The sequence below is a fragment of the Xenopus laevis genome, chromosome 4L (genome assembly GCF_017654675.1).
Source record: "Xenopus laevis strain J_2021 chromosome 4L, Xenopus_laevis_v10.1, whole genome shotgun sequence".
NCBI lineage: Eukaryota > Metazoa > Chordata > Amphibia > Anura > Pipidae > Xenopus > Xenopus laevis.
The window spans coordinates 127,233,779-127,261,751 of record NC_054377.1 but is presented as its reverse complement, the minus strand read 5'-3'; the positions used below and the strand labels follow the sequence as shown (position 1 = coordinate 127,261,751).

Below are 27,973 nucleotides of genomic sequence, written 5' to 3'. Positions count from 1 at the left end.
AGACAGGGGGGCCATTCACAAGGGCGGGGGGAAGGGCTCCCTCCACAACACAGGTGAGATACCTGGCCTGCACCAAGTGCCAAATTAAGTTGCCTGGGAGCCATAAGGAGCCTCTTTGCTTGTCTTGCACTAGGGGGCAGGGGGCAGCTGCTGCTTCTGGGGGTCACTCAGAACCACAGGCTGAAAATTTATCGCCAGACTTAACTCCAGACCCGGCACCTGGACCCTCTGCTGAACCGACACCTCCTCTTTGGGCGGTCCATCTCTCCCAATCCCTTGCATCATTGCAGGGTCTACCAGCTATTGCTGATACCTTAGGGAAGGCTCTGGCACATCTTCACCCTAAAAAGGGTCGTAAGAGAAAACGCTGCGAGGAAGCTAAAGCAGTTAATCCTCAATCCCATTCCGATGATTCAGCCGAAGAGCAATTGTCTTCAGAGGGTGTGCTTCCCTCTTCAGATGAGTCTTCTGAGTTTGAGGAAGATGACAGGGATGAAGGCAGGGATAAGGATACCCCACACGACATAGATAATATTATCAAGGGAGTCCTCGAGGTACTAAACCTGTCTCAAAAGCCTAAGAAGCACGGTGAAACGTCTTCACTTTTCAAAAGACAACACAAGTTGTCAACCTGTTTTCGTGACCATGAACAGCTAACTAGTATTATCCAAGACGAATGGAATACTCCTGAGCGTAAATTCCAGTCTACCAAGAAATTCACCAAGTCTTATCCTTTTCCTAAGGAATTGGTCGACAAGTGGTCAAATCCCCCGGCTGTGGATGCACCAGTTTCTAGACTTTCCAAATCCACCACACTGCCTGTCACTGACGCAGCAGCATTTAAGGATCCTTCAGATAGAAGATCGGAAGGTTTTCTGAGAGCCATTTTTTCCTCAGCTGGATCTACACTACGGCCTTGTTTGGCGTCAGCCTGGGTGTCCAGAGCCATACTGGCATGGTCGGAGTCCCTTATCAGAGACATTCAGGAAGGTGTTCCTCGGGATGAGCTTTTACCTTCCGCCCAGACCATTGCAGAGGCATCAAGCTATTTATGCGACGCCACCTTAGATGCCGCGCAACTGACCGCTCGCACCTCGGCACTATCCATAGCAGCTCGCAGAACGCTCTGGCTCAAAAGCTGGTCAGCTGATATAAGTTCTAAAAAAGCTCTAACCTCACTTCCATTCAAAGGGCAACGACTGTTTGGGGAAGAACTCGAGAAAATTATCTCTCAAGCTACTGGAGGTAAAAGTACCTTTCTCCCCCAAGCCAGAGGGCGCACGTCCACAGCAAATAGGCGAGGAAAATTTTTTCGTGGCCAAACCGGACGTTTCTCTCGGCGGCATAGCCCTCCTCAACGCTCAAACTTCCGTTCCAAAGGTAACGAGAAAGGTCGTCCATCATGGAAGAACAACAACAAGGCCTACAACAAGCCCTCAGTTGACAAGCCTGCGTCCTCATGACGGGGCACTCCCTCCGGAATCGTTAGAAAAAATCGGAGGCAAGCTTCTACGATTCCGGGAGGTATGGATCTCTCATTCATCAGATGCTTGGGTGAAAGAAATCGTTTCGGAGGGATACCATCTCGATTTAACATCTGTTCCACCCAGAACCTTTTTTATGTCCAGGGTTCCGTCGAATCCTGCCAAATCAAGACCCTTCTTGCAATGCATAGAGAAGATGGAGAAAACAGGAGTAATTGTACCCGTTCCTCCGCCGGAGAGATTCTCCGGTTTTTACTCAAACCTCTTCACAGTTCCGAAGAAAGATGGCACCGTCAGACCAGTGTTAGATCTCAAGGGTCTCAACAAATTTATTCGACATGTACGGTTCAAAATGGAGACGCTTCGGTCAGTAATATGGGGAATGGAACAGAGTCAACTAATGATGTCTTTGGATATCAAGGACGCCTATCTGCATGTCCCAATATGGCCTCCTCACCACCGCTATCTTCGCTTTGCATTCAAGAACAGACACTACCAATTTGTAGCTCTTCCATTCGGCCTGTCGTCAGCTCCCAGGGTGTTCACCAAGCTTATGTCAGTCACAGCAGCGACCCTGAGACTCCAGGGAATATCGGTGACACCTTACCTGGACGATCTTCTTCTAAAAGCCACATCGATTCAAAAGGCGGAGATGGATCTCGACAAGACAGTCCGGCTGCTCCAGGATTTCGGGTGGACCATCAATTGGAAAAATCCAACCCCTACCCAAGTCGCCAAATGACTTTCTTGGGGCTAGACTTCAACACAGAGACGCAGATTGTCAGCCTACCACAAGACAAACAGACCAAAGTAAAGAGTCAAGTTCAATTCCTTTTATCCAATCGAACCACGACAGTTCGCAAGGCGATGCAGGTTCTAGGTACGATGGTTTCCGTCATGGAGGCAGTTCCATTTGCACAAATTCATCTGCGTCCCCTGCAAGCCAACATCCTTTCCACCTGGAAGTGGGGAGCATTATCACGACCGCTCCGGTTGACACAGACCACTCGAGAGGCGCTCCGCTGGTGGCTGGTACCCAAGAATCTTGCCACAGGCCAGTCCTGGGCAACCCCGGATTGGAAGGTGATAGCCACAGATGCCAGCCTTCAGGGCTGGGGGGCGATTTGGGACAATCAGTCAGCACAGGGACTCTGGTCCCCAGAAGAATCCAGCCTCCCAATCAACATTCTCGAATTGAGGGCAGTAAAATTAGCACTTCATCAGTGGACAGGACAACTTCAAGGTCAACCAGTTCGCATACAGAGCGACAATGTCACCACAATGGCATACATAAATCGCCAAGGCGGAACACGGAGCCAATTGGCACTGACGGAAGCCAGGCAAGTTCTGCATTGGGCAGAAAGCAACGCAGTAAAGTTGTCGGCAATACACATTCCAGGCGTGACCAACACGAAGGCGGATTTTCTCAGCCGGAACCAGCTGAATTCCGGGGAATGGGAATTGCATCCGGAGGCCTTCGACCTACTCGTCAGAAGCTGGGGACGTCCAAGTATAGATCTAATGGCGTCCAGACTCAATCGCAAAGTGCCAAGGTTCTTCGCTCGCTACCGAGACCCGCTAGCCGCGGGGGTGGATGCTATGACTCAGCTCTGGGACTTCAATCTAGCATATGTCTTCCCTCCTCTTCCTATGCTGCCACGAGTTCTAAAGAAGATAAAGATGTCCCAGGCAGTAGTAATAGTAGTGGCCCCCTTTTGGCCAAGGAGGACTTGGTTTTCCGACCTCCAAGAGTTGTCAATAGCACCTCCCATTCGGCTGGGATTCCGGCCAGACCTCCTTCAACAAGGCCCAATAGTGCATCACAATCCAGGTCTTTTCGCATTGACGGGATGGCTGTTGAGGCATCCATCTGGCGGAGTAGGGGTGTAGCTGAAGACGTCATTCCTACCATGCTCAAGGCACGTAAAGCTTCATCTTCCAAGTCATACTATAGGGTATGGAACGCATACTCTACATGGTGCAGAGCTGCTGAACTCTCCTTCACTGACCTCAACATTCCTAGAGTCCTGTCATTTCTGCAACACGGATTCCAGATGGGTCTGAAGACTAGCTCCCTCAAGGTCCAAGTATCTGCTCTGTCGGTATTGTTTCAGCATAGGTTGGCTAACGAGGATCCCATTCGTACATTCCTTCAAGGCGTAGCTCACATTGCTCCTCCATTCCAACCACCTGTAGCAGGGTGGGATCTCAACTTAGTCCTGGAGGCTCTGCTTGATCCCCCCTTCGAACCAATGAGCTCGATTTCTGATACGTGGGTCACCTGGAAAGTTGTGTTCCTTATGGCAATTACCTCCACTCGAAGAGTTTCTGAGCTCAGCGCCCTTTCCTGCGAACCACCTTTTCTGACTTTTCATAAGGATAAAGCCGTGCTTCGAACTGTCCCAACTTTTCTGCCCAAGGTTGTCTCATCTTTCCACGTCAATCAAGAGATTGTAGTACCTTCTCTATGTCCAGCACCTAAGAATAGCAAGGAACGTCGGTTACACAGCCTTGACGTAGTAAGAGCCCTACGTTGGTACATTGAACGGTCCAAGCCTTTCAGGAAGTCCCAGTCGCTGTTCGTTCTTCCTTCTGGCCCGCGCAAAGGTCAGGCAGCATCTAAGACGACCATCTCTCGTTGGATTAAAGAGACTATCAAACATGCCTATCGAGTAAAGGGGAAAAGTCCACCAGACGGCATCCGAGCCCACTCTACCAGAGCGATGGGGGCCTCCTGGGCGTGGCGAAACTCTGCCTCTCTGGAGCAGATTTGCAAGGCGGCTACCTGGTCTTCCACCCATACCTTTGCCAAATTTTACAATGTTGACACCTTTTCTTCGGCCGAGGCCTCTCTCGGCCGGAAGGTGTTACAAGCAGTGATTAAGTAATTCTACATTATTGGTCTCGGCTCGACCCCACCCTGTTGTGTTGGGACTGCTTTGTTAAGTCCCCATCGTTCCCTGTGTCCCCCTTGAGACGGCAGAGAAAACAGGATTTTTTTACTTACCGTTAAATCTGTTTCTCTGTAGTCGATAAGGGGGACACAGGGCTTCCCGCCCGTCGGCGAGCCGTCGACCATGACTTTAGTCAAAACTGAATTCTCCCCTGGTTATCTGTTCTGCCAGTTTTTTATTATGTATATAGTTCCCGTTATCGGCTTTGGAACAAACTGAATACTGTGTTCAGTGGGAGGGGTTAAGCCTGCTCTGGCACGCCCACTCAATTTAAATAATTCAAGTGTCCTGCCTCCGGAGGATGGAGCTTAACCCCATCGTTCCCTGTGTCCCCCTTATCGACTACAGAGAAACAGATTTAACGGTAAGTAAAAAAATCCTGTTTTCAAGAACTCTATCGAGAAAGACACAAGCATCCCTCTCCTGGTGGCTGCAGATCTCCCACCTATCCATAGGCAAAACCCTGGGAGAGCCATGGTGGAGAGTACTCAGAACAGATGCGAGCCTCTTCGGTTGGGGAGCAGTCCTGGAAGGGCGATCAGCTCAGGGTCAATGGGACCAGCAAGAAAAGTGACTTCTGATTAACCTACTCGAGATTCGGGCAATCCGCCTGAATTGTGCCACTGGCAACAAGAACTATACAGACAGGCCGTAAAGTTTCAATCAGATAATTCCATGGCAGTCGCATACATGAATCATTAAGGGGGCACAAGGAGCAGATCAGCCCAAAACGAAGTTAAACTCATATTTCAATAGGCAGAATCCCATCACACTCTCCTATCAGCCATATACTGTACATTCCGGGTCTGCTAAATTGGGAAGCAAACTTCCTCAGCCTCCAAACACTGGATCCAAGCGAGTGGTCACTAAAAGAAAAGGTCTTCCAAGAGCTAGTGTCAAAGTGTGGACTGCCATATGTGGACCTCATGGCGACACAACAGAACCGGAAGGTCTCAGCTTTCTTTACCCACTGTAGGGACTCCTTAGCAATTGACACAGATGCGCTCACAGCTCAGTGGAACTTTCGCCACGCAAATGCCTTCCCTCCATTTCCAATTCTTCCAAGAACGATCAAGAAACTTCAAAGAGAGATGATCACGCTCATTCTTTGCACCCAGGTGGCCCAGACGCACCTGGTTTACAGATCTTCTCAACCTCTCAATGGCAGAACCGTGGCCACTACCTCCAGTGCAGGATCTTCTACACCAGCGTCCAATCCGGCATCCAAATCCAGACAGGCTCAACTTGACTGCGTGGCTCTTGAGACCCGAATCCTGAAGCGAAAAGTATTCTCTGAGGCAGTGATACATACCATGTGGGCAGCTGGCAAGCCCGTTTCAGCTAAGGCATACCACAGAGTATGGTCTACATACCAGCAGTGGTGTCATCATCACACTGTGGATTGCAAGACTTTTTCAATTTCAAAACTTTTGGAATTCCTCCAAGAGGGCCTTGCAATGAAGCTGTCTCTTGGATCTCTCAAGTCACAGATCTCAGCCCTATCCATCCTTTTCCAAAAACAGCTAGCACTCATCAACATGAGGCCCATGTTGCCCCCCCCCCATTTTCAGCACCAATCTCCACATGGGATCTTTCCCTTTGAACCAATGGCTTTGGTCTCCCTCCAATGGATTACCTGGAAAACCATTTTCCTTTTTGCAATTGCATCCGCAAGGAGAGTTTCAGAGTTCAGTTCCCTGTCTCACAAGTCTCCATTTCTCATTTTCCACCACGACCAAGCAGTGCTTCGTACTGTGCCACCTTTTCTGCCAAAGGTGGTCTCTCAGTTCCACTTGAATCAGGAAATAATCATACCTACATTTGCCCCTCTCCTACCAACACAAAGGAGGTGGCCCTACATTCCTGGATCCTGTCAGGGACCTCAAATTTTATCTACACCGAGTTCAATCTATCCGAAGATCCGGTGCACTGTTTGTCCTCCCATCAGGACCACGGCAAGGCTCATTGGCTACAAAAGCATCCATTTGTCGCTGTATTAAGCAGGCAATTCGAAGAGCCTACACGGCACAAGGTAAGGATCCGCCTCTCCAAATCAAGGCTCACCCCACCATTAGCCCATCCTGGGTGCTCAAGAACCATGCTTCAGCGGAGCAACTTTGCAAGGCCACCATGTGGACATCAATCCACTCCTTCATCAAATTCTACCAATTTGACACTTTTGTGGCATTCAACACCCGCTTTGGCAGGAAGGTACTCCAAGCTGCAGTGGTGGATGCCAAATAGGGCCTCTACTTCCACCCTAAATCTGGGGGACTGCTTTGGTATGTCCCTATTGTTCCTATGTCCGCCAAGCAGACGAATGGAGAAAAGGAGGTTTTGTGTACTCGCCTTAAATTTTTTTTCTCTCCAGTCTCTTGGGGGACAGAGGCCCTCATAATCTCATCAGACATGGTCCGGCTAGGACCAACAACTCTCTTATCTTTAAGTTTATTTCTGTTTAAAAACTTATAAGTTCATAGTTACGTGTTCTCCTGTTCCTCTTTGGTACAAATTGAGCTGGGCTCCACCCACCTGGGGTATAGGTAGCAGAGGAGCCAGCACGCCTATTTTTCTTTTAATTGTGTCCTACCTCCTAGAGGTACCAGCTATACCCATTGTTCCTGTGTCCCCCAAGAGACAGGAGAGAAAGAGATTTAATGGTGAGTACATTTTTTACCGTGATATTTGTTGCTGTAGTGGTCACAGGAATATTTATTTAGAAGTCCATGTCAATTTTTTTGTGACACTTGGGATCTCTTTGCAGATAGCAATGCTCTTCCCAGAGCAAGGGCTAGTACATGACTATATGCTGGATGACGCAGGAATAAGCAGTGCTTCTGAAGAGGATGAAGAGGATGTACAGAAGCCGGTAATAATCAGAACAAAACTGGTGAAGCGTCGATTTAGAGTTTAAAAATTAAGTGATATTTTATTTAACTATTATGCTACATTCCCGTTAAGGTGCGGTGGGTCAACTGGATGGATTCAGCGGGGAGCTTCTCCATTGCCCCAGATACCAGTTATGCAGATATAATTGTTCCAACGTTGGATACAATCCGCATGTCCCATCTACTGGGGATGCTTCTCACCAACAAGAAACCCGTAAGTATAAAGGATTAACCTTTAATAACTATTACTAACACATAGGTTCATAGACAACTAATACATTATGTAACATCCTTTACCTTTAGGTTCTCTGTGTGGGCCCCACTGGAACAGGAAAGACATTAACTTTAACTGATAAACTGCTCAAGAACTTCCCTGTGGAATATATCAGTCATTTTCTCATGTTCTCAGCACGGACCTCAGCCAATCAGACACAAGATCTTATAGACAGCAAACTGGATAAAAGGCAAGGATTTTATGTGTGTGGCATGTTCAGAGGACAGGGGCACATGCATAGTAGGTAGACACACTATAGGCTATATAGACGTATAGACAGTGAAGTGCAGTGAACTGAATGAACTGTACATAAATCTGATTTTCAAATAGGACAGAACAGGCAGACAATTATAGGATGTATAAGATGTATACAGAATGTGTCAGTGTGCATATAACATTTTCAGTACATGGTGGAGCAACATTTTTTTTATACCTGAAAACTGCCAAATCTGTATCTGCAGGAGAAAGGGGGTGTTTGGACCTCCTCTTGGCCGTTACTTTATCTTCTTTATCGATGACCTAAACATGCCCTCTCTAGAGACGTATGGCGCTCAGCCACCAATTGAACTTTTGCGGCAGTGGATGGACCATGGAGGATGGTATGACCGCAAACAGATAGGTATGAGCTCCCACTGATAAAAAGTATGTCATACTCAAAATCAGCCTGTGTGTTTATTTAGAGTTTGTGAAGAGGTATTGAAAGAGTTATTTTATATTAAAATGTAAGTGTTATTATACACCAATTTCCATCAGGGGTACACATACCAGTGAACTGAACTCATAGTGGAGGTAATTTAATAACATAGGTGCTGAATTGCTCCAGTGCAATTGTCAGTAACAATTAATCAGCAGTAAGTTGTGATCAGCCTACTACAACGAAATTAGATTAAAATAAAAGCAAATATTTGATGGTTGCTACATATAACTGCACTGGTTCAATTTAGCACCTTGATGTTAGGAAAGTAGCCTATGTTTATTTTGACAGTGAACTGATATAGTGTCATAGTTGTATGAAAGATGTAGTAAGTGCTTTTGGTTATATGACTGCTTTTTCAAAAATGTTGCTTATTTGACTACTTTTACAAACATTTTGAGTAGAATTGTTTAATACATACAAAGAAACATTCATTTCTGCAGTGTGCACTTGTAATTTGTATCCACATACCTTTCTTTTTTTCTGTTAAAGGGGTCTTCAAACAGTTAGTAGATATTAACTTCCTGTGTGCATTGGGACCCCCTGGAGGGGGAAGGAATCCTGTGTCCCAAAGGCTTACTCGGCACTTTAACTATTTATCTTTCACCGAGCTGGAAGACAGCAGCAAGAGTCGGATTTTCTCTAGTATTCTTGGCAGCTGGCTTGGTAAGTGTCGGAGGCTCATTTGACACAAGGAAAAATGTTTTTGGGAAATAATGAGAGCAATATGAGTGGGCCTTGCAGGTAAAGCAGTCCCAGTGAAAATGATGAGTACAAGAGATAAATCTATAAGGAAAATGTGGAAGCAGGGCCAAAATTACAGAAGGTGTCCCTGGAAAATATTTGAAAACCAGATCAGAAGTTTCCATCTTGGATTCAAAGATGCTGTCCTTGGAACAGTCTTCTCCCAAAAATAAACCAATGGCTGTAATTTTTGTCATCTTGGAATGTTTATCATGTTACCCCTTTGACTGAATGGAGAGATTAATTATTGCCATTGCTGTTGTTTTTGCAGCAGGGGCTTCAGCCGTGCAGAATTTGACAGAGCAACTTGTGAGTGCAACCATTAAGGTTTATAACACAATCACATCTCAGCTTCTTCCAACTCCAGCCAAGTCACATTACACTTTCAACCTCCGGGACCTGTCAAAGGTTTTCCAGGGAATGCTCATGGCAGATGCATCCAAAATGGAGGTGGGTGCTGTAAGAAGCAATATCTTACAAAAATGTCTGTTAAAAAGCAAAATGATTTAGAGAGTCTGCAAGAAGAAAACTGGGTGTATTCATAAGTAAATCTAATGATTTCTGTTCATGGCATTCTTTTAGGACAAATACCAGCTCTTAAAACTGTGGTACCATGAATCCTGTCGGGTATTCCAGGACAGGCTTGTGAATGGGGAAGATAGAAGTTGGTTTGATGAGCTTTTGAAAGGCAGAATGGAAGAGTTCGGTGCAAGCTTTCAGGAAGTTGTTCCACAACAGCCAGTTATGTTTGGTGACTTCATGAGTCCTGGGTCTGATGCCAAGGCTTATAAGCTCATTGAGGATCGGGAAAAGGTATTTGGGACTTGACTGTAAAAAGGCATACAAACTGCATTCAAGATACCCTCGCACATTGTATGGATGCACCATAAAACCTCTAATAATACCATGAGTCATGTGTATGTGGAAAAGATCTATAGGTTTCTTGCCTAATCAAATGTAAATTGCCTATATGTTTAATATGTGTGTTAAAATCATGCTACATTGATGGATGGTACTGTGACATTTGTGTAACATCTATATCTTTGTATTTGCTTTTGAGTAATATCTTTTTTTGTATGGGCCCCTTTGTTAAGTGCTGTTTTTTTCTTAGCTTCATCGAGTGATTGAAGAGTACATGGAAGATTACAACCAGATAAACACTGCCAAGATGAAGCTGGTTCTCTTTCTGGATGCCATTCAGCACATTTGTAGAATCAGCCGTGTCTTGCGCCAACCACTAGGAAATGCACTTCTGCTTGGCGTGGGAGGTAGTGGGAGACAGTCCCTCACCAGACTGGCAAGTCACATGTAAGCACAAGTAATGCTTGGTGCTCCAACTATCCAATCACTGTTGACCTGCACTTTAATATTTACAATGTTTTCCTTTCTCAGGGCACAATATGAATGTTTCCAGATTGAACTTTCTAAAAACTATGGAAGATCTGAGTGGAGGGAAGATATAAAAGGGATCCTGTTGAAGGCTGGTCTCCAGAACACACCCATTACCTTTCTCTTTACAGATACCCAGGTATAAGGCTTAATAGTTCTCCTCCCAGCATACTCCCATACTTCATGGACTTATTGTTGAACTCCATAGCTTGCCGTCGCTGGGGCAAGTGTGTTACATCTTATCTTGAAAGTCTTCACTTGTTACATTTACAAATGAAAGCACACATTTGCCAACAAATGTCACTTTAAATTGATTCGTCACATACTTGGAGTTCTATCATTTATGCATGACATTTTTAATTTCATTTATTTTAGGAATGCACCGAATCCAGGTTTGGTTCGGGATTCTACCATTTTTCAGCAGGATTCAGATTTGGCCAACTCCTTGATCCTGTCCGAATGGAATACTAATTTGCATATGCATATTAGTATTCCATTCCTAATTTGCATATGCAAATTAGAAACGGGAAGATAAATCACATAACTGTTTGACACAAAACAAGGAAGTAAAAAAAGTTTTTCCACTTTTTTCCTTCCGATCTAATTTGCATATGCACATTCGGCTTCGGTTTGGTATTTGGCAGAATCTTTCATGAAGGTTTCATTTCATGTAGGTATTTCATTCCTAATTTGCATATGCACATTCGAGGTTTCGGGGAATTGGCCGAATCCCAAGTAGTGGATTCTGTGCATCCCTAGTGTATTTATTGGCACAAAATTGCAACCTGTTTGGCATATTTCCTCTTGCTTATTTCCCAGTGCCAACATTTGACTCTGGAACTGAATGGCCTACAGAGATTACAGAGTCTAGCATGACAAACACATACTCCAAAACTTCTCCCCTGCTACTTTTCCTCCCAGCATTGTATTAAATATGCAGTTAATTCTTTACTTTGTCCTGTAGGCATACTCTTCATGTGTGGGTTGATGAATTTATGGAAAATCTTTCTCTTTAAACACTGTGGAATATGTGCATAAATAAACACATCTAAAATGGCTCATAGACAAACTTTAGGAATGGTCATATTTAATATGCTCCTCTCTCACATTGCACTCATGCTTTGGCCAGTGAAACACACCTGTAATCTCAAAGGTTTTCTATACAAAACGTCTCTCCTTCTCTGTGACATTAAATCCTACTCATTACTGTCACATGCTTAAAACCACAAGTTACAGTCATGTCTAAGATGCAGTCCATAAACTCATTGATGTATTCTTCGTAGATTAAGGATGAATCATTCCTTGAAGACATAAACAACATTCTTAACTCAGGAGATGTTCCCAACCTGTATGGGCCAGATGAGCTGGACCAGATTGTCACTGTCATGAAGCCTGTTGTGCAAGACATGGGACAGCAGCCAACCAAAGCCAACCTAATGGCTGCATACACCCGCAGAGTGAGGGGTAACATCCATACTGTGTTGTGTATGAGGTAATATTTTGCTTTGGGTGATGCTACAAACGTTGCCTCTGATGCATTATTGTTCATACAACCTGTAAAATAATATTTATTTTTCCACTTAGCCCAATTGGGGAAGTATTCCGGTCTCGCCTCAGACAGTTCCCCTCTCTGGTCACCTGCTGCACAATTGACTGGTTTGATGAGTGGCCAGCAGAAGCCTTGCAGTCAGTGGCCTCCTCATTCCTCAATGAAATTCCAGAGCTGCAATCCAGGGAAGACATTATCCCAGGAATGGTGAGTTACATTTCTGTATCTTGCACTGTGGGGCCCATTGGTGGAAAACAATTTGTATATTAACATTCTGTCACCATCCTATAGATCCAGATGTGTGTTGATATCCACCAGTCAGTGGGTGTGAAGTCCAAGCAATACTTGGCAGAGCTTTCCCGGCATAACTATATCACGCCGAAGAGTTATCTTGAGCTGCTTGGCATCTTCTCAAAACTAATTGGCAAGAAATTAATGGAGATAAAAACTGCGAAAGATAGAATGAAAAGTGGCCTGGACAAGGTAAAGAACTGTTTTCTTCAATATTCACCCCACTTTCCACATTATTTTTGTATATACAACTTTGTTGTCTTCCAGTGTTTTTCATCTGTCTCTGTTTTTGTTCTAGCTCCTTACCACAGCTGAGGATGTTGCAAAGATGCAGGAAGAGCTAGAGGTGATGCGCCCTCTATTGGAAGAAGCAGCACAGGACACAGTGACTACAATGCAAAAGATTCAGGTGCTCTGTACCCTATAATCATTCTGCTTTATCCAATGTCGGCGATCAATATATCTTTGTACAAGTCACCATAAACTGTGTTATTTATTTTAGTGCTAACTATGTGTTTCTTTCTATTCCTTCTCTCATATGTCTTTCCATGCCTGTGATATATTGCCGTGAGTGCACTCATTGTTTGTCAATACTTGCCATCTCATTTCTATCTGCTCATGACCAGTCCCATCATATCTCACTTTCCTTCTCTCCTCTCTTTTCTTGTTAGGAAGATACGGTGATAGCTGAGGCCACTCGAGGCTCAGTTCAGGTAGAGGAGGCTAAAGCTACAGAAAAAGCTCAGACAGCACAGGCAATTGCAGATGATGCTCAAAAAGATCTGGATGAAGCATTGCCTGCACTGGACGCTGCTCTTGCCAGTCTGAAATCTCTCAATAAGAATGATGTCACTGAGGTGGGCACAGGTTTGAAAAGAGGGTTATTGTGTCAGGTGAAGCTGATTGTGAATGAATGAGGCTTGTATGCTGAGCACTAAGAACATGGAATGATCTCAACAAGAGAATGGTAGAAAATAAACAGCTGTGAGAATATTAGTTATGCTGAGGCAGATATAAATGGCAAAGCCTTTGTTACCAGTAAGGCGCTTGTTGTTATAACACCTTTCCTAGTTTGGGGGCACAAGAACATAGTTTTCAGGCGGGATACTTAATACAAAACAAACCCACAAAGCTTGATAAAAACCAATAATTAAGGGGGTTATTTATCACAGGTCGAGTGTTATAGTTTTTTTTACCTCGAATGAACTCGAAACTCGAATGGTATCTTACTTATGAAAAAACTATTATGTGAAAAACCGTATTCTGCGAGTTCGAGACCTACAACCAGAAAAGTTTTCGGTGCAAAATGCAAAACCCTCTGAAAAACACTTGAACATGAAGCAGTCTGTTAATCTTTTCAAACCTCGACAGGTTTTCGGTGGTGTATTTTCAGATTCAAGCTATTTTCTAGATTCTGGGTATAATAAATCTCGAATATTTAAGTTTTTTTTAACTTGATCGATTCAAATTTTTGTTTAACCTGAAAATGTGAGTTTTGACAAAAACAAACTTGAAATCTCGTGGAAAAAACTACTCGAACCTTAATAAATGGTATGGTGGAACAAAAACAGTTCACTGGATTATAAACAATGTTAAAAATGTATTATCCCCATCTCTCTGCGAATATGACTAATGATAATTAGTTCAAAATACAGTTGTATTATAATATTTATCATGTGCAGGTAAGTAGTATCCATACATTTCTTGTGTAGCACAGGGATAGCCAAACCACCACCCTATAAGTATTGTTTAAGCACTTTAATGCATTCCTGTATCCAATACCAATGCTTTCACTTTGCTTCTTTAAGGTGAGAGCCATGCAGCGCCCCCCGGTTGGAGTGAAACTGGTTATTGAAGCAGTCTGCATTATGAAAGGTATAAAGCCAAAGAAAGTGGCAGGTGACAAGCCAGGAAGCAAGATAGATGACTACTGGGAACCTGGAAAGGGACTACTACAAGACCCTGGAAAATTCTTGGAGGGACTCTTTAAGTTTGATAAGGTGAGGTACAACAGTAGCTGAAAGCAGCATGGTAGTGAAGGGGACTGATAAATGTATTCCCCATGTATTTTGCATTCTCCTAAAGATTGGGCACAGATAGGGTTGCCAGCTTTTCTGGAAAAAAATACCGGCCTTCCTATTTACTTTTTTCCCTATTAATAACATTGGGATAAACCATAATTTTAACCGGCCAGGCTGGTAAAATACCGGCCTGGTGGCAACCCTGGGCACAGAGGGGACTTAGTCTAATGAAGGGAGTAATTCCCCATTACCTGGGTCACAGCATGACCTCTAGTTATCCCACCTATCCCACAGCTAGGTGGCACTATGTAATAATATATAATGACTGTACAATGCAATCTCAGGGCTTTTTGCCAGAGGTCTTTGCTAGAGACACTCTTAAGTGGATTGACATCTCCCGTGGAGTCCGTATTTGTGCAGTAAAGGGTAGCTAGATCCTGTAACCAGTCTCTCTAGGAGAGAAAGACAAATTAGGGCTACCTAAATCAGCAACTCTTGGCTCCACTGAGGACTATTAGAAGGGATTAGGTCCCAAGGGCATTGTTGCCTAGTCAGGGAACCAGAGACAGACTAGATAGATTTCCACCTTGGTTCCACATAAGAGGTGTCCCCAAAGGAAAAAGGAGAAACTCTGGGTGGACTGATATTCCCCTCTCAAGCACGGAAGGCTCTACAATTGGTCTGCATTGTGAATATGTATTTACTACTGTATTTAGATTCTGTACCGTTGCTCTATTCTCCCATGTGGATCTGTTCTAAATAAATCAGTTCAGTTGTTCAAACTGAACTTTATTTATCAATACCACTGATAAAATTTGTTACACCCTGACTCCAAACCCTTGCGAGGGCTGAACCCCTGAGAATAAGTGGCCTCATCCAGAGCACATATTGGGATAAAGCTACAAGTTAGAGTAACGTTGCCACTCATTTTACTATAGCTTTACAGTAGAGAGAAATGAATGTGTGGATGGCAAAGAGTTGTGTTTTTGAAGAAAGCTAAGTAAAAACATGGGATTACTAAAAGCTGTAGTGAAAGTATGAACGGGAAAGAAACAATTTTATGGAGAATACAAGATTTACAGAAATCAGGTATAACCAGGAAATAAAATGATACATACTGACAAGCTGTTTTTTACCTTGCCAATATAGGATAATATTCCTGATGCTGTCATTAAAGCCATCCAGCCATACATTGACAATGAGGAGTTTCAGCCAGCAGCTATAGCCCGTGTTTCCAAAGCCTGTACCTCTATTTGTCAGTGGGTGCGTGCCATGCACATGTATCACTTTGTTGCTCGAGGTGTAGAACCTAAAAGGGTAAGTATGATAAAGCAAATGATTTTTGATAAGGTCTGACAATGAGTATAAAGAGAGGATACTGTGAAAAGTAGGAAAAAAGAGGAAAGAGGGTGAGACATTGGGTAAGATGACTGGAAGAAGGAAAAGTAACAAGAGGACAGTGAAGGAGGAGAAGCAGATGAAAGGGCACAGCAAGGGGGTATAAAGTGGGCAGAAGAGAAGTAAGACAACAGAATGAGTAATATGAGAAGAAGGGATAGAATGATGAGAGCAGGAGATGTTGAGAAAATATTTTAGTGAATGTGATTCTGCTCTCATGTTTCTTGGTCACCTAACACTAGATTAACATGGTATAGTAACAGATATTAAGTTTTAATCAGACATGACCAGAACAGATGCTGAAAGTTGCACACAAAATGAACCATATAATATTTTTTCTTACAGCAAGCCCTAAGAGAAGCACAAGAGGACCTGGCAGTAACACAGAAAATTTTAGATGCTGCAAAAGCACGTCTTAGAGATGTAGAGGATGGAATTGCCACCTTGCAAGCCAAATACAGAGACTGTGTATCAAAAAAAGAAGAGCTAGAGCAGAAATGCGAGCAGTGCGAGCAAAAGTTAGGTCGTGCTGACAAGGTACTGACTGTAATACAAACCCATATAGAAGTAACACATCAAAATAAATGGGAAATGCAAAAGCCAAGGTGCTCAGTGAAGGGTTACTTGAAGGCACCGATATAAACTAGCTAAAAATTATACAGGTATGAGACCTGTTATCCAGAATGCTCGGGACTTGAGGTCTTTCCGTAATTTGGAGCTTTCTGAATAACAGGTTTCCGGATAATGGATTCCATACCTGTACTGAGAACAGGGTACTTTTGTTAAAAGACAGTTTTTATTGCCAACAATATTACATTAAAATACATTTACAAAAGTTACTGAGATACCATGGGCACAAATTAGGGATGCACCGAATCCAGGATTCGGTTCGGGATTCGGCCAGGATTCGGCCTTTTTCAGCAGGATTCGGATTCGGCCGAATCCTTCTGCCTGGCCGAACCGAATCCGAACCCTAATTTGCATATGCAAATTAGGTGCGGTAGGGAAATCACGTGACTTTTTGTCAGAAAACGAGGAAGTAAAAAATGTTTTCCCCTTCCCACCCCTAATTTGCATATGCAAATTAGGGTTCGGTTCGGTATTCGGCCGAATCTTTCACAATGGATTCGGGGGTTCGGCCGAATCCAAAATAGTGGATTCGGTGCATCCCTAGCACAAATAGAAAATAGTAGGCAAGTTAAAGCATCAGATCTACATACACATGGAAAAAAGATAAATACTGTTTTAGTATTCTGCTGTTATTTGCCTATTTCCTAGTTGTTCCTCTGAAAAGGTGGTAAAATATATTGCTATGCACAACCACCCCAACTTTGCCACCCACTATTTCTAACTTCTAGAAAATGAATTTAGAGCAAATCTGTATTTATTGCCTACAGTACAGGCAAGTTTTTATGTGCAGCCAAGGGATGTACCTCTCCTGTTTGCATGTCTCTTTAGGGCATTTCTGCACCCTTTCTTGTGTTTGCATGCTTTCTCAAGCATTATGTTAGAATTGTATCAAGCATTTTTGCCCCTCCTTGTGCCTATTTCTCTTTCTGCACACTTAGGGGCAGATTTATCAAAGGTCGAGGTGAATTTTCGAATCTAAAAAATTCGAATTTGGAGTTATTTTTTGTGTACTTCAACTAGGGAATAGTCCAAATTCGATTCGAATTTGATAAAAAGAACCTATTTGGATTCAATTGGTGAACTTTGAAAAATCTAAGTTTTGATTTGATTCTAATTTAATCGTGCTGTTACCTCGATTCTGACCTATTCAATCAAGAAAAAACTTCGACTTAATTTCATTTGGTCTTTTTGAATTCGAATTTAGAAGTTTTTTAAATTAGATATTCGACCCTTGATAAATATGCCCCTTAATGGGGGTTATTTACTAAAATCCGAACAAATCTCATTATTGTTCCAATACAAACAGCTTGCCCAAACTCCCATGGCCGATTTAGCCTTATTTATTAATAAAATAACTAGAATAAATTGGATCGTGAAAAAAACCAGATAAAATCGAGCAAAAACCTGAATCGTACAAATTTTTTCAAGTTTTTTCATGAAAACCCAGAAAAAGTCAGATTTTCGGACTAATCCCACCGAAGGCCCTGATAATTACAATTTGGGAAAGGTGTCTCTCCCATTGACTTATACAGGACCTCAACAGGTTTTATATGGAGGATTAACGGATTCGGGCTTTTTGCAGCATCGGGGTATAATAAATCATGAAAAATTTAAGGGTTTTTTTCTCTAAAATTTCGAGTTTTCGAATTTTGAGATTTTACTATATTACTATAACCCTGAATGTCAGTCTTCTATCTTTTCACATTGTCTTTATTGCTTCTGAAACACCTTCTCTCCAATGTTTATGGTCAGCTCATAACTGGTTTATCTGACGAGCGCCAGCGCTGGCAAGATACAGTTCTAAGTCTGGAAAACCTGCTAGTTAATGTAACCGGAGACCTGCTACTGTGCGCAGGCTTCTTGGCCTATCTTGGACCCTTCACGGTAAGGCACAGTCGTGTCATCACACTGTTTTTTTTTTAGTTTTACTAAATCAAATCATTTTGGTGAAAACCTGTATGCACTATTTCTTTTTTGCTTTCAAATTTGATATCATAGCTTCTAATGCTGTGCAAAAGGAAACCTCAATTATGCAGAAAGATGAGCAGAGAGATGGTGTTTAAAAACATATTTAGTCTTGTGTTAAGAATTGCAGTGCATAGAATTGATATATAATATAATATCTGGATCCACATAAACCCTTCCCCAAAAATAGGTATTGATTATCTTATCTGTACAAGTGGACATAATTTTTCAGCTCTTCTTAGTGGTGAGTATTTGGTCTCAGAAATGACTTTCTATAGGGGTTGTTCACCTTTAAGTTAAAGGAAAACTATACCCCCAAAACGAATACTTTAAGGGGTCGTTCACCTTTAAATTAACTTCTAGTATGTTCTAGAGAGTGATATTCTGAGACAATTTACAAGTGGTTTCCAGTTTTTATCATTTGTGGTTTTTAAGATATTTAGCTGTCTATTTATTAGCTTTCCAGTTTACAATTTCAGCAATCTGGTTGCTAAGGTCCCAATTACCATATCAGTAATGAAATTATTATCTTATATGTACAATTGGACATGTTTTTAGATGGGGTCAGTGACCCTCATTTGAAAGCTGGAAAGAGTCAGAAGAATATATATTATAACTCAAAAACTATAAAAAAAAGACCAACTGAAAAGTTGACTAGAGTTTACCATTTTGTAACATATTAAAAGTTAACTTAAAGGTGAACCACCTGTTTAAGCAATAGATTTATATCATATTAAGTGTCATTTTAAAGAATCCTACCAAACTGGTATATATATTTATATATATTATATATATATTTCCTTTTAAACCTCTTGCCTTGAACCACCATTTTGTGATGGTCTGTGTGCTGCCTCAGAGATCACCTGACCAGAAATGCTACAACCCTTACTGTAACAGGAAGAAGCGTGGAAGCAAAAGAGAGAACTCTGTCTGTTTATTGGCTCATGTGACCTAACATGTATAGTTTGTTTGTGCGTACTGTGAATCCTAGGATCCCAGGGGGATTTGCCTCTTTTTTCCAACTCCTTCCAGCTTTAAAATGGGGGGTCACTACTCAGCAGCCAAATAGCTTTTGGTCCGTGAGGCTACAGTTTTATTGTTGTTGCTTCTTTTTATTTCTAATCTATCTTTTCAGTCACTCACCTTTTCATATTCCAGTCTCTCATTTAAATTACTGCCTGGTTACTAGGGTAGTTTGAACCAAACATCTGTTGACTTTCCGTACTGAAGAGATACTCAACAAAAAGTGATATAATTTAAAAAAACACAAATAATAAAAAATGAAAACCAATTGCAAATTGTCTCAGAATATCATTCTCTACATCATACTAAAAGTTAAGAGGGTGCATTTGTCATTGGTAGACCCTGTCCTTGGTATGCTGTCACATCATGTAACAGCTGATTTTCTCCAGTGTCTGCTTGGGGGACACAGGAACAGTGGGGTATAGCTAGTATCACTAGGAGGTAGGACACAACAAAATGAATAACTGGCTCCTCCCCCACTGGCTATACCCCTCCTGTGGGTGGAGCCCTAATCAGTTTTAGTTGTGTCCTCAGGAGGTTAGAACGTCCTCTGTTTTCCTGTATTGAAAAGGAGTTATCAGGACACCTACACTGTGTAGGCTGTCTGTTAGATTCTCCCATCGTGGGACTGTCCCTGGGGTCACTGGTTTCCATTGACACAGACCAACCAACCTATCGTATTTTACTCTCTCTCTCTCACCTTGCAGGTAGAGAGTGCGGTTGGTCAGGAGACTACTCAATTTTACTCCCCCACTGTGGTGGTGAGTATACATTCTCCCTGGGGCTATATTCAGCAAGCCTTCCTCTAATCCCCTTACGAATTGAAGCAGCAGTTTTTATTGTAATTGCTATGGGCCGGTTACGCTGCTGTTGCCAAGGAAACAAAGCATAGTAGAGGGGGAGGAAGACTGCGGTTGCCACTATACCACTCCTATATATCACGGAGAGGCTTCAAAGTTTGCGAGACTGAGTGGTCTCCTCAGTAACCGCAGGGGTACTCCTGTTCGCGCTAAAAGGTTCGTGCCAGACACGACGCCATTTTGTAAGTGCGTGAGGTATCGCGCAACTATTGCTGGAGTTACCAGAAGCTTCAATGCCTCTGTGCTAGTGTGGTTAGCTGGTAAGCTTCAAAAACCTGGCAGCAGTTCTGATAATTCCAAATCCCTATTCAAGCGCAACAATAGGCCTTCACCTGTTTTTCCTACTCACGCTCAGCTGGACCAAATAGTTCAACATGAATGGGACAAGCCTGAATGTCTTTTTCAAGCCAACCGCAGATTCCTAACATTGTACCCGTTTTCGGCAGACAATACAGAAAAATGGGCTTCTCCGCCATCAGTGGATGCCCCAGTTTCAAGGCTTTCCAAGAACACTGCAGTTCCAGTTCCGGATGCTTCCTCTTTTAAAGACCATATGTATAAATAGATAGAGGGAATTCTTCACTCTCTTTTCTCAGCCTCAGGCACTTCTCTTCGGCCAATCTTGGCCACAGCGTGGGTAAGCAGGGCCGTCCAATCGTGGATAGAGTCACTTCTCCAAGCTATCCTTTTAGGAGCCCCACGTCATGAATTGTCTCAATTAGCATCCCAAATCAAGGAAGCAAATGATTACATTTGTGAAGCCTCACTTGATGCGGCTCAGGTGATCAACAGAACATCAGCTCTGTCAGTGGCTGCACACAGGTCTCTTTGGCTGAAGCTATGGTCAGCTGACATGTCGTCCAAGAAGTCCTTAACTTCTATACCATTTAAAGGCAAACTACTCTTTGGTCCTGACCTTGATAAGATTATCAGTCAAGCCATAGGGGGCAAGAGTACCTTATTACCACAGCCTAAAGCACGATCTTCCTTTCGCAGAAGACAATTTTTTGGCCCCTCACAAAATAAAAATCCCAGACAGTCTCCACCTCGGCAATCATTCTAGGACGTTTTAGAAACAACCCCAAATCTTCATGGCAGAATCACAAGCCAGTCTCCAGACCGGCAGACAAATCTACTTCAGCATGACAAAATACCCCCTCCTCCGGGCAAACGTCTGGCTTACAATCACACAAGACTCGTGGATTCATGAAGTCGTGACTCAGGGATATCATCTAGAATTTTCGTCACTACCCCCTCAAAAATTTTTATGTCAAGGCTGCCGCAAGAAATATCAAAGTGAAAGGCGTTTCAGGAGGTGTTAGCATCCCTCCTTCAGGCAGAAGTAATTACACCGGTTCCACCAGCCAAATTATTCCGAGGTTTTTACTCCAACCTGTTTGTGGTTCCCAAAAAGGTTCGGTTCGTCCAGTACTGGACTTAAAGGAGCTCAACAAGTTTATTTGTCCTTGAAGATTCAAAATGGAATCCCTGAGATCTATTATTGCGACAATGAGTCCAGGTCAATTCCTGGCATCTCTCGACATCAGAGATGCCTATCTACATGTGCCAATTTTCCCTCTGCATCAGAGATTTTTGTGTTTTGCTGTTCAAAACCGACATTTCCAATTCACAGCTCTCCGGTTCGGGCTAACATCAGCTCTGAGGGTTTTTACAAAGATAATGGCAGTAGTCACAGCGGAAATCAGAAACACAGGAGTGTTGATTACGCCTTATCAGGACAACCTGTTAATCAAGGCACCTTCATTACAGGAGGCACGGCAATCACTAAAAGTCTCAAGCTGCAGGAGCTTGGATGGGGCATCAACTGGGAAAAGTCCTCCCTGACGCCCAGTCAGTCCATGGTGTTTCTGGGGATGCAATTCGACATGTCGACACAGAAAATCTCTCTTTCACAAGAGAAGATTCTACATCTGCAGTCACTTGTCAAGTCCCTTCTAGTGGAACCCAAACACTCAGTCAGATTTTGTATGAAAGTTCTGGGAGTAATGGTTTCAACAATAGAAGCAATTCCCTTTGCCCAGTTCCATTTCAGGGAGTTTCAATGGAACATACTCGCAATCTGGAAGCAGAAGTCACTGTTCCAGAGAATCCGACTGTCGCACAGGACTCGAATATACCTCCTCTGGTGGTTACAGACATCTCACCTTTCCACCATCCAGCACTTAGGTGAGCCTCAGTGGAGACTGCTCATAACAGACGCAAGTCTTGTGGATGGGGAGTGGTCCTAGAGGGCCACACAGCACAGGACCTTACCTGTCCAACCAGACCTTCTTCAAAAAGGGACAATACGACATCCCAACCCAGCCAGTGTCAATTTGACGGCGTGACTTTTGAGACCCGAATACTGAAACAGAAAGGTTTTTCGGAGGCAGTGGTACATACCATGCGAGCAGCAAGAAAGGATGTATCGGCCAAGACTTACCACAGGGTGTGGGCGATTTACCACCAGTGGTGCCTACGACATAAGAATAGTTTTGAGGTATTCTCAATGCCTAACTTGTTAGAATTCCTCCAGGAAGGGCTTTCATTGGGTCTATCTCTTGGATCTATTAAGTCTCAAGTTTCAGCCTTATCAGTTCTTTTTCAGAAAAGATTAGCACTTCTGCCAGATGTCAGAACTTTTTTGCAGGGGGTGGCTCACATAGCTTTCCCATTCAGGGCTCCTGTAGCTACCTGGGACCTTACCTTGGTCCTAAAGGCACTGCAACATTCACCATTTGAACCAATGGCCTCAGTTTCACTTCAATGGATCACATGGAAGACAGTCTTCCTACTGGCGATAGCAACAGCAGAGTCAGTTTCAGAGCTCAGTGCCCTATCATGCAGATCCCCATTCATTTCCTTTCACCAGAATAGAGCAGTCCTTCCCACAGTGCCTTCTTTTCTCCCAAAAGTAGTTTATTCTTTTCATCTAAACCAAGAAATTACAGTTCCAACGTTTTGTCCATCTCCGGCTAATCCTAAGGAAATCTCTGCACTTACTGGATCCGGTCAGGGCTCTCATGTTTTACCTGCACAGAGTAAAGGATATCCGGAAGTCAGATTCTTTGTTTATCCTGCCTAATGGACCAGGAAAAGGCAAGGCAGCTACTAAGGCTGCCATTTCTAGATGGAAAAGGCCAAACACCACCGGACAAGATAAAAGCTCACTCTACCAGGGGAATGAGTACATCTTGGGCTTTCAGGAACCAGGCTTCAGCAGAACAACTCTGCAAAGCAGCAACATGGATATCTATCCATTCCTTTACTAAATGCTACCATTTTGACACTTTTGGGCCACCTGACACGCTTTGGCAGAAATGTTTTACAAGCCGCAGTGGTCTCATCCACATAGGGCCTCTTGCCCACCCTACTTTGTCCCCCAAGCAGACACTGGAGAAAAGGAGATTTTGTCATACTCATCGTTAAATCTCTTTCTCTTCGCTTGGGGGACATAGGACTTCCCTCCCTGATTGGAGGCCCGCTGTTTTTCTTAGGCATGGTTTGCATAGAGCCGTATTATTAAATTTATTGGGTCACGTTTTTTGCCTTCTTTGGTACAAACTGATTAGGGCTCCGCCCACTGGAGGGATATAGCCAGTGGGGGAGGAGCCAGTTATTCATTTTGTTGTGTCCTGCCTCCTAGTGATACTAGCTATACCCCACTGTTCCTGTGACCCCCAAGCGACTGAAGAGAAAGAGATTTAACGGTGAGTATCACAGTTTACAGTTTACTAAATCTTTTCTTATTAAGTGCTGGCTATAATGAGCAAACAAATTGGTAAAATGATATACACATACTGGGACGAACCCAATTTTTCAAGGCTTACGATAAGGTTAACATGTATTTTTTTTATCTACAGGGTCCCTATCGGATTTCTCTCTTTAACCAGTGGACTAAGAGGCTAAACGAGCTAAAAGTTCCCTGCTCACAGGAGCCATCCCTTATAGGAACACTGGGTGACCCTGTTAAAATCCGTTCCTGGCAGGTAGGCACTACCAGAGTGAACTGGGCTAAATATAGGGCTGGCACCAGGATATAAGCCAATTTCCTGCTATTATAGCATTTCTGAATCAGAGAACGGTTAGTGAAACATTGTTCAAAGTGTAAATTTAGTTAGTTTAGATTATAATTATTTATTTGTAGAACTATAAAGATGCAGAATGTAGCCCTAGGATGGTAGTGTGATACACAGTTTGTTGTTCCATCTTAGATTGCAGGGCTTCCAAATGATACATTATCAGTGGAGAATGGAGTCATTACACAATATTCGCAATGCTGGTCTCACTGCATTGATCCTCAGGGACAAGCTAATAGATGGATCAAAAACATGGTAAGTTGCTTTAGCTGAATGGGAGGGTCTAATAGGCATATAAACAGTATATGTCTGTGTTCAGGCTAAAACTTATTCCTTGTAGGAGAAGGACAATGGTCTGGAGGTAGCGAAGCTCAGCGATCGCGACTTTCTAAGATGCTTGGAAAACGCAATCCGTTTTGGGAAGCCCTTTATGCTGGAGAATGTCGGAGAGGAGCTGGATCCTGCTTTGGAGCCTGTGTTGCTCAAACAAGTAAGTTAAAACTTTTTAAAGACATCTCTTTCTTTGTTACCTTTGTCTCCTAATATGTTCTCTCTTTTTACTTGTTTTACAGACATACAAGCAACAGGGAAGCACAGTGCTACGCTTAGGAGATGCTGTGATTCCATATCATGATGACTTTAGAATGTACATCACAACCAAGCTCCCTAACCCTCATTATCCACCTGAAATATGCACTAAGGTTACACTCATCAATTTCACTTTGTCTCCAAGGTGAGAAAAGAATGCTCTGACATCAGATACTGTTGCAGGAATGTGTGAGGGCTTACCATGGTGGTCTAGTGGGCCGGATGTTGTGGTTCTGCCTTTAATTTTAACTTAGCTTGATTAGTCAGGCATACAGTTGATACAGGGCTATTTTAGCAGCACAGTTGTCCATAGCAATTAGTCAGATCTTTGCTTTCATCTTCTAATTACAAGATTAAGTGTAGATTTTGATGGAATTACACTGTCCCATTTTAACACCTATATAAGTAAATTAGCTCTTAATTATTTCATTTAAATTTAGCACTGTGAAGACTTAACCGGTGCATACATATGATTATAAGGATCTGTGGTTATTAAATTAGAAAAAACCCATTAACAATATTAGATATAGAAATAGACTTACATGCTTTTGGACAAATTGATGTTCAGTGTTACCCCATGCTCCTCAAGAAATTTTATTTTGCTGGACAAAACAATGTGTTGAAATGGAAACACCATCTTCTCTAGAATATCATCAACATGCATTTCAGCTCTATTAAAGGAACAGTTCAGTGTAAAAAAAAAGTCACTCCAGCCTTTATACATTACAATTAAGGCTAACTAACTATATTAGAAACATTTTTTTTCTTTTTTTTCAGTTTTTATTTTTACACTGAAGAATTCCTTTAAACTAGACGAAATGAAGTATACATTTTCAATGTCAAATTATGAACCGAGAAAATACAGTACAGTAGTAATTCTAACTCCTTTCCCGGATTTATGTGACACACCATGCTGAACTTATTGTTTTTCTTTTGTGTTGTGGCACAGTGGCCTTGAGGACCAACTCCTTGGGCAGGTGGTAGCTGAGGAGCGCCCAGACTTGGAAGAAGCTAAAAATCAGCTAATCCTGTCAAATGCCAAAATGAGACAAGAGTTAAAAGATATTGAGGATCAGATTCTGCTGCGTCTCAGCACCTCTCAGGGGAATCCTGTGGATGACGTGGATCTTATCAAGGTCTTAGAAGCCTCCAAGCAGAAGGCTGGGGAGATTAAGGTGAGACAGGCCAATGGACAGCCATGTGAATATATTTAACTGAAATAAATTGATGACTAATTATCTCTCATTTGCATCAGTGGATTGCAGATTATGTTTTGTTGTTTCTAGAGTGTCTTATATGTAGTTGGGTGTTTAGCTAGCACATTCTGTTTTGTGCTCCTAGCAATTACTTTGTGTAAATGCATACACAGTACAAAAAAATTATTTACCCCCTCTTCTCCACTGTGTGTGTGGGTACCTGAAAACTATTATGCGAAGGCGTCATGCCTTTAATACCCCAACTGCAAGATATAATGATTACCATGTCCTCACAGTGGTTTCTGGCCAATTATTTAATTTACCATTTCTGCAGATCAGCTCTTGGTATATGCCTTATAACAATTATTTGTGGAAATTAATAAAATTGACCATTAGCCTCTCATGCATTTACAGTATATAGTCATGGAATTCCAAAAAAAATGAAATGAATGACATTTTTTTCAGGTGTCAGTGTAAATTTTACAAGTAAACAATACTCTTTTGCTCACAGGTCAAGGTGCAGGTGGCCGAGCAAACTGAGCGGGATATAGACATTACAAGGCGTCAGTATGTTCCTGTTGCTGTAAGAACACAGATACTTTTCTTCTGTGTATCAGATCTGTCAAATGTTGATCCTATGTATCAGTATTCACTGGAGTGGTTTCTGGGCATCTTCATAGCAGCTATTGCCAACTCTGAGAGAGCAGGTAAATTAACAGTGATTGTGTCATCAGCCCTTAAAGGGGTGGTTCACCTTTAAGTTAAGTTGATGGCTAATTCTAAGCAACTTTTTAATTTCTTTAAATTCATTTTTTCTTTTTTATCATTTTTGAATTACTTGTCTTCTTCTTCTGACTCTTTCCAGCTTTCAAAAGGGGGTCACTGACTCCATCTGAAAACAAATGCTTTGTAAGACAGCAAATTTTGTTGTTGCTACTTTAAATTGGCCTGCCTAAACTGTATTCTTATATTAGAAACGCAAGAGGCATGTACTCACTAGAAGTTTCTGTCCAGAGAGGGCTAAACCTGGAATGACTGTCTGTTAACATTATGGAAATTCTAATCTCTTTATCTTCAGAAACCGTGGAGAAACGTATTGTGAATATAAATACATATTTCACCTTCAGCCTGTTCTGTAATGTATGTCGAAGTCTCTTTGAGAAGCACAAGCTCATGTTCTCCTTCCTGCTCTGTGTGCGAATTCTTATGAACCAAGGCCTTATCCACATGGTAAGAAAATTAGCTACTAACAGAACTATGGCCTCATGTTCCTTAGGAAGCTAAAGTGTCTCTAAAGAAGAAAAATATATGTACTTTCTGTGCAGATACTTTAAAGGTCAGATAATGCCTTATGTATTGAGGAGGCAGAGCCATTGGTCTTAGAACAGTGGCTATTGGGCTTTTCAGGTCAAGCCCATCCCCCCCATTCATTTTCAGCCTTTGAGTTTCCCTTAGCTCATAAGATAACGAAAAAACGTTGGTGTCACTCAGTCATAGTGCTAAAAATATATAGGACTAGCTGCTACTAGGACTAGTTGCTACTACCCCCCCCCCCAGCAAATTAATGACAGCCCCATCTAGAACAATAAATAGGTTTTCATCTCAAATATCGCCCTAATTGACCTTTAAGCTGGGTTTAAGGTGTATCTAGAAGCAAATAAGCCATCTCTCTTGCTATACTTCCAGTGGTACCCAGGGCAGGAAATAAGCACTCACCCCAATTCTCAGCCCTAATGACCTTCCACTGGGCCCCCTTAGCTCATAACAAAGTTACAGATATATAGAAACACTGGTATAAGTCACTCTGCTATAGCTTATAGAGTTCCCAGAATAAAAAATAAGCACTTATCCCAAATCTGATCCTCAATGGCCTCCAGGCTGGGCCCCCTTAGCTCATAACAACTCATCCTGCAATAGTTCCAGAGGTAAAACATATATACGAAAAT

The 27,973-nt window shown here is 42.6% G+C and overlaps 1 protein-coding gene across 1 annotated transcript in view; it reads left to right on the top strand.

The window, feature by feature from the left end:
• Positions 1 to 27,973, top strand: part of dnah1.L (dynein axonemal heavy chain 1 L homeolog) — an 83,967-nt gene that overhangs the window by 45,196 nt on the left and 10,798 nt on the right. The window contains exons 41-65 of the mRNA XM_018258993.2: positions 7,203 to 7,307; positions 7,400 to 7,540; positions 7,630 to 7,790; positions 8,062 to 8,219; positions 8,787 to 8,960; positions 9,310 to 9,488; positions 9,621 to 9,851; positions 10,150 to 10,346; positions 10,431 to 10,566; positions 11,711 to 11,919; positions 12,012 to 12,183; positions 12,268 to 12,459; positions 12,566 to 12,676; positions 12,939 to 13,124; positions 14,076 to 14,267; positions 15,438 to 15,605; positions 16,032 to 16,223; positions 18,069 to 18,200; positions 24,028 to 24,153; positions 24,379 to 24,498; positions 24,584 to 24,733; positions 24,816 to 24,976; positions 25,781 to 26,006; positions 26,539 to 26,734; positions 27,106 to 27,257. Of these exons, the coding sequence (XP_018114482.1) occupies positions 7,203 to 7,307; positions 7,400 to 7,540; positions 7,630 to 7,790; positions 8,062 to 8,219; positions 8,787 to 8,960; positions 9,310 to 9,488; positions 9,621 to 9,851; positions 10,150 to 10,346; positions 10,431 to 10,566; positions 11,711 to 11,919; positions 12,012 to 12,183; positions 12,268 to 12,459; positions 12,566 to 12,676; positions 12,939 to 13,124; positions 14,076 to 14,267; positions 15,438 to 15,605; positions 16,032 to 16,223; positions 18,069 to 18,200; positions 24,028 to 24,153; positions 24,379 to 24,498; positions 24,584 to 24,733; positions 24,816 to 24,976; positions 25,781 to 26,006; positions 26,539 to 26,734; positions 27,106 to 27,257 (4,167 nt within the window). The remainder of the gene's footprint in view (positions 1 to 7,202; positions 7,308 to 7,399; positions 7,541 to 7,629; positions 7,791 to 8,061; positions 8,220 to 8,786; positions 8,961 to 9,309; positions 9,489 to 9,620; positions 9,852 to 10,149; positions 10,347 to 10,430; positions 10,567 to 11,710; positions 11,920 to 12,011; positions 12,184 to 12,267; positions 12,460 to 12,565; positions 12,677 to 12,938; positions 13,125 to 14,075; positions 14,268 to 15,437; positions 15,606 to 16,031; positions 16,224 to 18,068; positions 18,201 to 24,027; positions 24,154 to 24,378; positions 24,499 to 24,583; positions 24,734 to 24,815; positions 24,977 to 25,780; positions 26,007 to 26,538; positions 26,735 to 27,105; positions 27,258 to 27,973) is intronic.